The sequence below is a fragment of the Haemaphysalis longicornis genome, unplaced genomic scaffold (genome assembly GCF_048455015.1).
Source record: "Haemaphysalis longicornis isolate Haplotype H1 unplaced genomic scaffold, Haemaphysalis longicornis Haplotype H1 scaffold_14, whole genome shotgun sequence".
NCBI classification, from domain to species: Eukaryota; Metazoa; Arthropoda; class Arachnida; order Ixodida; family Ixodidae; genus Haemaphysalis; species Haemaphysalis longicornis.
In genome coordinates, this window is record NW_027526245.1 from 19,312,477 (window position 1) to 19,325,378 (window position 12,902).

Genomic DNA, 12,902 nt, shown 5'->3' on the forward strand with positions numbered 1-12,902 from the left:
GAGACGGGCGGCGTAGTAAAATTATCCTAGTACAAATTCTTTCTAAACAATGACCACCTACCTCGTGAAACGACTTTCTCCTCCATCGTAACCTTCCAGTAATACAACACGAGATTCACCTTCCCACACACATCAACCATGTTTTCATCGAGGGCATTCCTCGATCCAGTAAATGGCAACAGAGTGTGTTCATATTAAACATATATAGCAACTCCCGACTACAACGCCGTTTCCACTTACTCTTTAAAGAAGGGATCACTCTGGCAGGCAGCCTTCTAAGTGACATGGTTTGCAAATCTTATTTGGGAACCCGAAATGAAACTTTTGGTAGAGCTGTGGAAAAACCACGTTAAACGTCAATGCGTCTTTTAAGTCATAGACGATATGTTCAGTTTTAAAACTTGTGCTTTTTATAATAAAAAGGCAATTGTACTTTCAGAAGTGGAAATACTGATGTGTGAGTTTAACAAAATTGGTATGTCTTTACATAGCGTAAACATAGTTTCCTTCCATCCACCGAAACAACACGTAAGGTAGGTTTGGGGGGGGGGGATATAGGGCCGCGATCGGCGAGCAAACCCTCCACGTATCGCAACTGGGAGCCCTGAGCACGTAAAACACGAACGAACAGCCTTTATAGAGATAAAAGGAGCTCCAGGCCATCAGGGGAAAAAGCGAGGGTAGAATAATTGTTCTGTGCAACTATATGCACAGTCGAACAAAGCGGCAGGCTTATACGGCCCCAACTCACACTAGTCTACCGGGACTGCTCGTAATATCTGTTACGGTGCAATTGCCTAGCAGTTGATAAACACATAGTCGCGTATGAGTTTACCGGAAACTAAGGCCGAGGGAGGGGGAAATGGAATGCGTGACACACTCTAACAAACGCCCCTGTATCACATCGTGCAACCCTTAGGCTGCTTTCGGTTACGGGTATAAATGTTCAGAACCGATCGGAATAACGGAATGCGGTACTACAACTGCCTGTGCACGCGCATGCTTGGCTTTGCTGCAACACTGCGAATTAGGTTCGACATTGACGTGAACGAGTGGCCAATTAAGCAATATATAAACCGATGCCCCTGAAGAAGAAAGAAGACATGAAGAAGACGCCCCTCAAGAAGGAAGTGTATGACAGCTGCATCTTACCGGTACTCGCCCACGCGGTAGAAACTTGGAGGCTCCCCAGAGGGCCCAACTTCAATTGAGGGGAGCGGGCCAGAAAACAAAACGCATGTTAAGGACATATTAGTTGAAATTAAGCAGAAGAAATAGACGCGGGCAGGGCATGTAATGCGAAGGACACATAACCGTTGGTCGTTAAGGGTAACAGAGTGGATCCCTAGAGCAGGAAAAGGGGGCCGGGGGTGGCAGAAGGTTAGATAGGCAGATTAGATCAAAACGTATGCGGGTATACATTGGTCGCAGTTAGCACAGAACGATCTATGGGAGAGGCTTTTGCCCTGCAGTGGGCGTATGGAGGATCATGATGATGATAATGATGATGAAACCGACGTCGGTTTGGAACGCATGTACGTGCTCACTTTGAGGCGATTCTTCAGTCATTCGCTCAGATATTTTAAACTCCCATATGATCCGCCCCATTCCCTCCATCAGCTACTGCAGCCGTGATAGGAGTGCAGGAATCATAAGCAAAGTGATAAAAAAAACTCAAGCCATCCCACTCAATGTGAAAGCTGCCGTAAATGCAGAGCAGTGATTCGCCATAATGGGCTGTAGCGTTATCCGCTCACTGCTACTACCACCCATTGCAATTAAAATTTCCCGCCTTCGCAGTGCCCGCGCGCCCACTGCCTGAAACTGCGCCAGGGGGAGTTCTGTTCTTTTTGTGCTTGATTTTCCTCCCGAACGTACCGGCGTTGCACCGGCACTTTTGTTCCCTTACTATAGTAAAAATTAATCAAACGAACTTTCCTAACTAAATGAACGCGGGCGCTGCCGGTTAGTTACGTACATTTTTCCTCAAGTGTACCTGCAGTCTTTGCGCTAAACAACGGGTAGATGTATGAGAAGCGCCAGCGGTTCACAAGTTTCGAAGGCTTATGACTGTGTACACCGCTTGGCTTTCGCAGCCTCTGCGTTACTCCGCGACGACAGCCGCTACGACCGAACGCCGTGTGGCTCTACTTGGGTCAAGCAAGCGAGGTACGACGACAAGGCGAGCCCCTAAAGTGCTCTGCCCTTAAAACGGCCCTAACGGAAAGCAGAAAGCCGGATGGCACCTTACTAAAGCGAAGGTGTAGAGCACAATATCGCAGAAGCAGGCGACGCATGCCACCGGATATTTTTGCAGGTGTCACCGGGAAGCGAGGCATCATGGGCAGTCACGCTCGCGCGGTGAGAGCAGGTCAACGAAAACGAGGGGGGTTTGCGGCCCGAGCGATAATGGGATGTTTTGATTCGCAATAACTCCGCTAATACTCATTGCTTTAACTAAGCTCTTGAAGGAGGTAATTGCTAGGGATTAGATTTACCCGAAAATGCCTACACCCATGTGTCGGCAAAACGTCTTTCGGGCACCTTTCAGGAGGTGGGCTCAACATAAAATTACCAATAATACGAGTAGCACTTCGGGACGACGTTTGAGGTACAATAAAACGCCTCAAAGTGGGTGATGACTTTTTTTCGAAATAAACAAAAAGCGGACATGAGAAGGAGTTGGCTCGCACCATGCGCATTGGTAGAAAGATGAGGCGGAAGGGGGGTGTTGCGACCGGGAAGGCCGACTGCAGCCGGGAAGATGTCCAGTCGCCTCCGGCATACGTGTGGTAGCGTGGCGTAAAACGAGCGGCCAGCCGCTGTTGCAGCCGTGAAGAAGTCCAGAAGCCGTAGGCGAACGTAACTGTTTACTTCATAGCGAGAGGTGAGCCGAAGCCAAAGAACAATGCCCCGACGGGCGAGGTTACAATACAGGACTCGAGCAGAGTGACCACATAGATTCGCTGCTCTAACAGGAATGGGTTACAGCGCTTGCGGGGGTCTTTTTATACCCAAAAGCAGTAACGGTCAAAACAGCCTTCTCTCTACATTTTGCGCACGCCACGAGAATCACAGACACACACAACGCTCTTTCCAGAGTTCGTAAGCAGTCGGTAGCCTCAGCGCACGTCGAGTCCGAGAGAGGGGAGAGAGGAGGACTCCGCTTTGATCGCGGGGCCTCTGTGTCCTTGAATAGGTCTCGGCGCCTCGCTGGCAACCGCCGGAGTTTGAAGCGCGTTGAAAGCGAGGCGTCTGGCCCGGCTTGTCGAAACTTGAATAATGAGTCACCGACATGGTGGTGCCTGACGGCTGAAAGGCGCACGCAGTGGCTTCGCCGCACAGCCGAGGAGTGATGCGGGAAAGTACGGCGACGGTGGCCGATTCGTAACAGGGGTAACAAATTATGGCGAACTCTCGCCCCTTATAGCCTTAACTTTTACTATTGTCTTCGGTTATGGTTGATGGCACTCTCGGAATTAAACGAATAAACAGCGGCGAAGGGGAGGAAGCAAGGAAATACATTTTGCGAGTGAATGGGGGAGTGGAATGGAGGCGGGAGTTATACGCAAAACTTGCCGAACTTGCACTTTATGCTCTCTTGTTGTCCTATAGCGTGACGTAAGGAAGTCTACAGTGCGAACTATCGGCTGGGCGCAGTACAAAACACCAACACGCAGGTATTGGTCGTGCAAGACAATGGTAGACTGGAACGTTGGAGCACGAAATAATATAATTGTAGGCTGTAACAGCTCAGAAGCGCAGGTATTTTTGGTGTTTAGTCAGTTACTGACAAAAAAATGGCCCATACGGTTTTATGGTTCAACTTGCCGGTGGCAGTATGTGCTTAAATTTGTTATTGCCGGCCGGAAAACTAGCCACGTGGCCCCCCAAGGGACCAGTGAGAGCTCTAGGCACGCTAACACTCTGAGTAACTGGTCTTGAGGTAGAGCTAGAGATCGTCAGCGACTTTAATTTGGTTGAACCGAGAATCTTTTTTAATGCGAAGCATTCTTTGCCGAGTACCTCCACAGACATGACTGTGTAACGCCCTCCATTTACACAAAAATGCAGTTTTCGCGGGTATTCCCCCTTCAATAATTATAAAAACAGAATTTAGAAAAACCTAAAAATATTGCTTAGAAAAATCACACTCAAGACAAGCGGCACAAGCATGAAAGATGCGCAGAAATTCTCCAAAATCTTGTTTCCGTGCCTGAGCTCACCTCTACTAGGAACATCGCATACTGGCCCACTCGACGGGATAGCAGTTGGCCCACTAGTGTTTCCGTATGAGTGCGGAGAAGGTGCCACTCGCCTGGCCCTGTTGAAGGCGGAGCGGAGCCTCCTGCGCAGGGCGAGCAGCAGCCACTTGGCGCACAGGTAGGCGATCAGGTAGATGGACAGGCCCAGCCACAGGCCCAGGTAGCCGCCGATTATGCCCAGGATCTGGGTGCCCTGCGAGAGGAAGCGTCGACTATCGTCGCTGCTGCAGTGCCGATTCCCGCCCACCGACGTTACGAGCCTGCTGTCCGCTGAGCCCACTGCAACTGAGAACTGGGCCTCTGCATTCATCTGATCGAAGGGCTGTGGCAGCGGCTGCCTCTTTACTGGCGCCTAGTATGGTGGCGCGTGAACGAAGACGCTGCCCCACTTCGCGGCTCCGGCCTTCGTCCCCGTTTTCAAGGAAGGAATCACCGAGGCAGTATCTCTTTATGGCGAATCTTTTAATTCAGACCGAGCTGAATCTTTTTCCAAGGGTTTCTAATGTAATAAATGTGTAACCACGACTAAGCTTGGCTAGTTGGTTTCTAACTAAGGAAATCATCGTACTAGCCAACACTAAACAGAGACAAAGGTAAAAGAGGCGACAAAACACACGCTAGAACTTCAACTCAGTTTAGGCAACAGAAACACGAAAAAAGGCTATATGTACATGAAACGTAGAAAGGATAAAAAGCAGCGAACACAAACAAAATAATATAGTATCGCACTCGTCACACTTGCTCATATCACAAAGCCACCTCACAGTGCCCGCCAATATCACTCGGCGTAAATTAAACCTACGCGTGTGTGCGGCTATCACCCTTCACCCGTGCACAACCTGCTCCCCCTCTCCAAAAAAAAAACGATTTCCTTTGCAGACAGTGCCAAGGATGGTGAACTGACACATATTTTTCCTTCTCTGTCTATCATGAAGGCCTCAAAAATTTCTCGTTCTGTCTGCGAGGAAGATCTACACAGGATTCGCGTCTGCAGAAACACTTCTAAATGCAATAGGAACTCTGCCATTCGGCCTCTATAGCCAGACAGGGCAGAACGGAGGCTTTTGGCGACAACGGCCTGGTTCCGAGCCTCAGAAGAGCGGAAACTTTTGCAAGACCCGTGATTATTTTGTCAGTTTAAAACGTTCTGTTGGCGCAATTATACGCAATCTCTTTCGTAAATAAGGGTAGCATGGTGCATTTTAGGTAGGTTTAGAGGCGAAACCTGGCGTGTCAGCTTGTTTAATTAACGTCCGACATTTCACCCTAAGTGAATGGGCTTGTACATATTGCCGCGAACCATACATTGGGTTTGTTTATTTGTGTTTTGCTTTTACCGCCAGGCTGCGCCGGTCTGCGTTATCTCTGCGCCAAGGGAAGCGCGTGTTCCATTCTTTCTTTCTGTGCCGCATGTGTTATCTGTTGTGATAGGGAGAGCATTCCGATCTAACGTGAACAGCCCAGAATAATCTTCTTGGATCTACTATGTTCTCGATGCGAATCGACGTTTCGAGAACCACGCGCGCCGAAAGATAAAAAGCCTGCAGTGCGGACGCCGGGGCATTCGATTCTGCGACGCTCGCTGACGCAAGTCACTTTGTTGACCGCTGCTTCGCCGCCTCTGTATTCTTTTGAGTTGTTAGGGGAGCACAAGTTCGCTCCAATAAACTTGTTTCTCCTGCAAGACAACTGCGTCGTCCTTGGCTTCGTGACATCTGGTGGAGGTGCTGGGTACGCACCCTTCATGCCCACTGCAACCTCGGGAAGCCGCCAAGCCAGTCCAACAAGAGCCAGCCTCCGCCTGCAAGATTTTCCACCCGAGTTCGGTTTGATGCCAGAAGGGCCCAAGAGAAGGAACGCTGCAACCAACACCATGGTACAAGAAACAACGTCGCCAATCATGCTGCAGCAGCCCCGGGAACCGCCATCGTTCCGGGGAGCCCCCGCTGAAGATCCAGAGGAATGGTTGGAGAAGCTGGAGCGCGTGCGGATCTTCAACAGGTGGGACGATGAAGAAACCTTCCGGCATGTTTTCTTTTACTTGGAGGATGCAGCCCGAACTTGGTTTGAAAACCACGAGAGCGCCTTGACCGACTGGGCGCAATTCAAAAGCGAGTTCCTTAAGACCTTCACGACCGTGGTGAGAAAAGAACGAGCTGCGATTTTACTGGAAACTCGAACGCAACACCCGAACGAAGGAGTCGTAATCTTCGTCGAGGAAATGAAGCGACTTTTCCGCCGTGCGGACCCAGGAATGACGGAAGAAAAGAAACTACGGTTTCTGATGCGAGGTGTGAAGCAAGAGCTCTTCGCGTGCCTTGTTCGCAACCCCCCCAAGACCGTGTCCGAATTCGCGTCTGAGGCCGCCGCGATGGAGAAGACGCTCGAAATCCGAACGAGGCAGTACGACCGCCCAATCAATGCGCTGGTTTCGGAGACGCTTGGTGCCAGCGCTATCAACTCCGACTCACTACGCGACACTATCCGCGAAATAGTGAGGGAGGAGCTGCGGAAACTGCTCCCGACGCCGCCGCAACCACAAGTCGCTTCTCTTACCGACGTCATTAGAGAAGAAGTGCAGCAAGCGCTGGGAACTTCAACGACGTCAGTAGCACCTCGCGAGCCGCAACCCATGACCTACGCGGCTGCTGTACATCGCCCTCGCCCACCTGCACCCTATCGTCACGAGGCTCCGTACCGTCGTCCCCTCTCGCCGGCCCGACCACCTGCGGCGCAAGCCCCTGCCCCAAGGAAGACCGACGTGTGGCGAACGTCCGACAATCGTCCGCTGTGCTACCACTGCGGAGAGGCCGACCACGTCTACCGTCGCTGCCCCTACAGGAGGCTCGGTTTGCGAGGGTTCTCCGTCGACGCACCCCGCCCCCGAACTGGCCAGCGCCCATCGGAGATCGAAGAGTACCTGTCCAACACCAGCCGTCGACCAGCCCGTTTCAACCGTTCGCCGTCACCCTACCCATACCAGTCGCCGAACCGCCGTAGCAATGCTGAGTTCTCACGTGGAAGGTCCCCCAGCCCACGCGGGGGAAACTAAAAGCAGCAACTTCTGGAGGTAAAGTTGCACGATCGTGGAAAAATGAAAACCCTCCAACGACGCAACGACTCGCGGAAGACAGTGACTCACAACATGCCCTCATCCCGACGACCCGACCCAGACCTGACGAGACTCCCGTACACGACAACAGCTATACGCCGCGACGCGTACCCGACCTGACCGAGACGTCCGTTGAGAAGACGACAACGACGATGCACAGTGCCCGACCATCAACACGTACAAGCAGAGATACGACGCCCCGACGAACCCGGAACTCGAGGACGACTGCATCTGACGTCAAGGTGTCCATCGACGGCTTTGACGTAGTCGCCCTCGTAGACACGGGAGCTGACTATTCGGTAATGAGCGGACCATTTGCGTCTAAACTGAAGAAAGTTATGACCACATGGGACGGTCCGCATATACGCACAGCAGGAGGCCACCTCGTGACGCCAAGTGGAACGTGCACATCACGCGTCACCATAGACGGCACGACGTACCCTGCCGCGTTCGTCATCTTGCCTAACTGCTCCCGCGACGTAATTCTCGGAATGGACTTTTTGACGGACAACGGCGCAATAATTGATCTGCAGACCAAGTCGATAACTTTTTCCCCCGATCACTCCATGACGCCGGAACCGAACCCCGAACACCGTGCAGCTGTAAGGATAGCCGATGATCATGTCACCCTGCCACCCCGCGCAAGTTTGATGATCACCGTCTACTGTGAAGGTGCTGCTCCTGACGTTGACGCTATCGTGGAGAGTGACCAAAGATTGCTTCTCGACCGCGGTGTGTCTGTCGCAAGAGGCATTGCGCGCTTCAAGGAACACCAATCCCACATTTTGGTTACTAATTTCACCGAGGAGTACCAGCATTTAAACAAGGGCGCGGCAATTGCATTCCTCGAAGAAACGCAAGAAGCAAGTGACGTGATCGCGGTCGCCGACTTTGAACGCACCCCCGTAGAAACCTTCAAGCTCCCGCAGCCCTTCGACGTGAATCCGGCGCTACCGCAAGAACAACGGAACAAATTATTGGCTTTGCTGCGTCGCTATAGCGAATGTTTTTCGTCGAGCGCAAAACTACGTCAGACCCCTCTAGCGAAGCACCGAATAATAACCGAAGATGGAGCCCGACCTACCCGACAGTCACCGTACCGCGTCTCTTCACACGAACGGGAAGCCATCCGGACGCAACTCGACGACATGCTCAGCGACGACATTATACAGCCATCGAAAAGCCCCTGGGCTGCGCCCGTCGTACTCGTAAAGAAAAAAGACGGCACATTAAGGTTTTGTGTTGACTACCGGCGACTGAACAAAATCACGAAAAAGGACGTGTACCCCCTCCCCCGAATCGACGACGCCCTCGACCACCTCTGCCACGCGAAGTACTTCTCATCGATGGACCTGAAGACCGGCTACTGGCAAATTGAAGTGGACGAGAGAGACCGAGAGAAGACTGCATTTATAACCCCAGACGGCCTATACAAGTTCAAGGTGATGCCGTTTGGGCTGTGCACAGCACCAGCGACGTTTCAAAGAGTCATGGACACTGTGCTAGCTGGCCTTAAGTGGCACACCTGCCTCGTATACCTCGACGACGTAGTGGTATTCGCCCGGACTTTCGACGAACACCTTGCAAGGTTGGAGTCTGTACTCGAGGCCATTCGTACGTCGGGGTTGACGCTGAAGCCTGAAAAGTGCCGTTTCGCATACGAGGAACTCAAGTTCTTGGGCCACGTCGTCAACGCCGCGGGAGTCCTACCTGACCCGGCAAAAACTTCAGCCATTGCGAACTTCCCTAGGCCGAAAGACAGGAAGGGCGTGCGAAGATTTCTCGGGCTGTGCGCATACTACCGGCGCTTCGTCGCAAACTTCGCACGCATTGCAGAGCCACTCACGCGCTTGACGAAAGACAGCACCCCTTTCAGCTGGGAAAACGACCAAGAAAAAGCATTCTGCGAGCTGCAAAAACGCCTGCAAAGCCCGCCCGTGCTCGCTCATTTCGACGAAAATGCCGAAACGGAAATGCACACGGACGCCAGTGATATAGGCTTGGGTGCCGTCCTTGTCCAAAAGCAAAGCGGCTGCGAAAGGGTAATCGCCTATGCCAGCCGTGGTCTGTCGAAGGAGGAGAAAAACTATTCTGCCTCTGAGAAAGAGTGCCTGGCTATTATATGGGCGATTTCAAAATTTCGCCCATACGTGTATGGAAGGCCATTCAAGGTTGTAACAGACCACCATGCGCTGTGTTGGCTCGCCAATTTGAAGGACCCCTGTGGCCGTCTTGGGCGGTGGAGCTTGCGCCTGCAGGAGTTCGACGTTACAGTCGTTTATAAATCCGGCAGGAAACACTCCGACGCCGACTGCCTGTCCCGCGCCCCCGTCGACCCACCACCACAAGACTCTGATGAAGACAGCGCGTTCTTCGGGATCGTGACGGAAAGCGACCTAGCCGCCCAGCAGCGTGCCGACCCCGACTTACGCGTCATAATCGAGTACCTCGAGGGATGCAACGTTGCCGTTCCTAGGACCTTCAAACGCAGCTTACCAGCATTCAGCCTACCCGCCGCGGTGGCTCAGTGGCTAAGGCGTTGCGCTGCTGAGCACGAGGTCGCGGGTTCGATTCCCGGCCGCGGCGGCCGCTTTTCTGATGGAGGCGAAAAGCAAAAACGCCCGTGTGTACGAGATTTCGGCGCACGTTAAAGATCCCCAGGTGGTCAAAATTAATCCGGAGCCCTCCACTACGGCGCGCCTCATCGCCTGCGTTGCGTCGGCGCGTTAAACCCCACAATCAATCAATCAATCAAATCAGCATTCAGCCTGAGAAACTCCGTCCTTGTGAAGAAGAATTTCAGCCCCGGAACAAGAGCGAATTACCTTCTCGTCATCCCCGCGGACCTTCGTGACGAAATTTTGGAAGCGTGCCACGACGACCCGTCTTCCGGACATCTCGGCACAGCCCGCACTATTGGAAAAATCAAGGCGAGGTACTACTGGCCCGGCCTTACCTCTGACGTCACCCACTACGTCCGGAGCTGCCGTGACTGCCAGCGACGAAAAACGCCGCCGACAAGACCCGCCGGACTTCTACAACCGATCGCCGTCCCATCGAGACCATTTCAACAGATTGGAATGGACCTTTTAGGCCCGTTCCCTACGTCACGATCACAGAACAAGTGGATTGTCGTAGCGACAGACTACATGACGCGCTACGCAGAGACCGCCGCTCTTCCGAGAGGGACTGCACAAGAAGTGGCAAAGTTCTTTATAAGCCAAGTTGTGCTGCGACACGGAGCCCCGGAAGTCCTAATCACAGACCGCGGAACGGCATTTACTGCGGAGCTGATGCAAGGAGTATTACGCTACAGCAACACGGATCACCGAAGAACGACGGCGTACCACCCCCAAACGAACGGACTAACAGAACGTCTGAACAAGACAATCGCAGATATGCTGTCAATGTACGTTGACGTTGAACATAAGACTTGGGACGAAGTGCTCCCGTATGTCACGTTTGCGTACAACACGGCTATCCAGGAGACGACGCAGCTGACGCCGTTCGAGCTTGTCTACGGTAGAAGGCCGACTACGATGCTCGACACCATGCTTCCGCACGTAGAAGACGACGACCTCAACGCCGACGTCCACGGATATCTTCAACGTGCGGAGGAGGCCCGCCAGCTCGCTCGAGTTCGTATAACGGACCAGCAGCTGGTGGATGCGGGCCGCTACAACCTCCGACGCCGAGACGCCGAGTACCAACCAGGGGATCGTGTGTGGGTTTGGACTCCCATCCGACGACGCGGACTCAGTGAGAAGCTCCTGCGACGCTATTTCGGACCCTACCAGATTCTACGACGTGTTGGCCAACTTACCTACGAAGTGATCCCTGATGGTGACTCCGGCACATCTCGACAACGCAGGCGGCCTGAAGTCGTCCACGTGGTTCGCCTAAAACCTTTCTACGGACGATGACGAACTTTTTCATTTGTTCGGACTGTCGCTTATGTTAGCATCGGGTCGATGCACTCTTAGAGGGGGGGGTAATGCCGCGAACCATACATTGGGTTTGTTTATTTGTGTTTTGCTTTTACCGCCCGGCTGCGCCGGTCTGCGTTATCTCTGCGCCAAGGGAAGCGCGTGTTCCATTCTTTCTTTCTGTGCCGCATGTGTTATCTGTTGTGATAGGGAGAGCATTCCGATCTAACGTGAACAGCCCAGAATAATCTTCTTGGATCTACTATGTTCTCGATGCGAATCGACGTTTCGAGAACCACGCGCGCCGAAAGATAAAAAGCCTGCAGTGCGGACGCCGGGGCATTCGATTCTGCGACGCTCGCTGACGCAAGTCACTTTGTTGACCGCTGCTTCGCCGCCTCTGTATTCTTTTGAGTTGTTAGGGGAGCACAAGTTCGCTCCAATAAACTTGTTTCTCCTGCAAGACAACTGCGTCGTCCTTGGCTTCGTGACAATATCTCGGATATCGCTGCTGCTATTCATATGTGTGAACATCAGTTCGGGATACTGAATGGTCCTCGAACTGGTGATTTACCGACTGAGGGCGATCGGCGGATGAAGAGCTGTGTGAGAGGCAGCAACGGGAATCGAACCGAGGGAGACGCGGTAACAGGCAGGAGAATCGAGCACCTCTACATTCCTACGCTACACGGAACACGGTTTTCGAGGTACACATACGTGTCCTGAGCTGTTCTAAATGCGAAAGCGGTGTCGCTACCTCGGGTGGTGGGTCAGTGCAGTGCTGCTGTTCTAGTGGATGGGTCAAGCTGGTTCTATACACCAGCCACAGTACAAGTTAGTAACACCTTATTGCGGTGTTCCAAATGGCACCCGCAGAGGTCACATGCTCAGTCCAAAGCATTGGACAACGACAATTTCAGCGCTCGCCAAACGCTCACCGCCTACCCGCCAATTCCTATTGCCACATTGCCATCGCTTTTTAACTACGTGAGCGCACTCAATAGCCCCAAGTTTTTTTTTCACATTTGGCGTCCAACGAGGTCATATTATTTCTGGCTGTGTTTTTAACTGTGCAATGTCAATAAATGCAAGTAAAGAAAATAAACGCAACAAAGAAAGATACTTACCTTGATAAGCGGGATGATGTGCATGACATCCACGGAGCGTATTAAATGCAAGTAAAGAAAATAAACGCAACAAAGAAAGATACTTGCCTTGATAAGCGGGATGATGTGCATGACATCCACGGAGCGTGATGTCATCAGCAGCTTGAGTCGTATGTAATATTCGCTGAAAAAGCAGAGGCGGCTCAACTCTGGAGCCCCATGCGCTAGCTCTCATGGGCACTCACCCTTCGCTTTCGGGGTCGTACGCCAGCCAGAAGGACTGCTTCGTTTCGTAGATGTACTCTCTGGGTGTAAAGCACAACCACGCATGACACAAGTCTCAGGCATTCGTCCAAATATGTGACCCGTTGGTACAGACAGCGTCATTGCAATTCCTCCTGGCCGCAATCGTGATTTTTATTTATTCACACATACTCATATCTCGAATATCGCGACAGGACTAGGTACATAAGCAATGGATGCAAACTGAGTC

General features: G+C 52.3%; 1 protein-coding gene across 1 annotated transcript in view; it reads right to left on the reverse strand.

Annotated features, from left to right (window-relative positions):
* LOC144164992 (uncharacterized) overlaps nucleotides 1-12,902 on the reverse strand; it is a 709,659-nt gene that overhangs the window by 615,853 nt on the left and 80,904 nt on the right. Inside the window, exons 11-13 of the mRNA XM_077695175.1 lie at nucleotides 12,655-12,714; nucleotides 12,518-12,593; nucleotides 4,319-4,458 (exon numbers count right to left, since the gene is read on the reverse strand). Of these exons, the coding sequence (XP_077551301.1) occupies nucleotides 4,319-4,458; nucleotides 12,518-12,593; nucleotides 12,655-12,714 (276 nt within the window). The remainder of the gene's footprint in view (nucleotides 1-4,318; nucleotides 4,459-12,517; nucleotides 12,594-12,654; nucleotides 12,715-12,902) is intronic.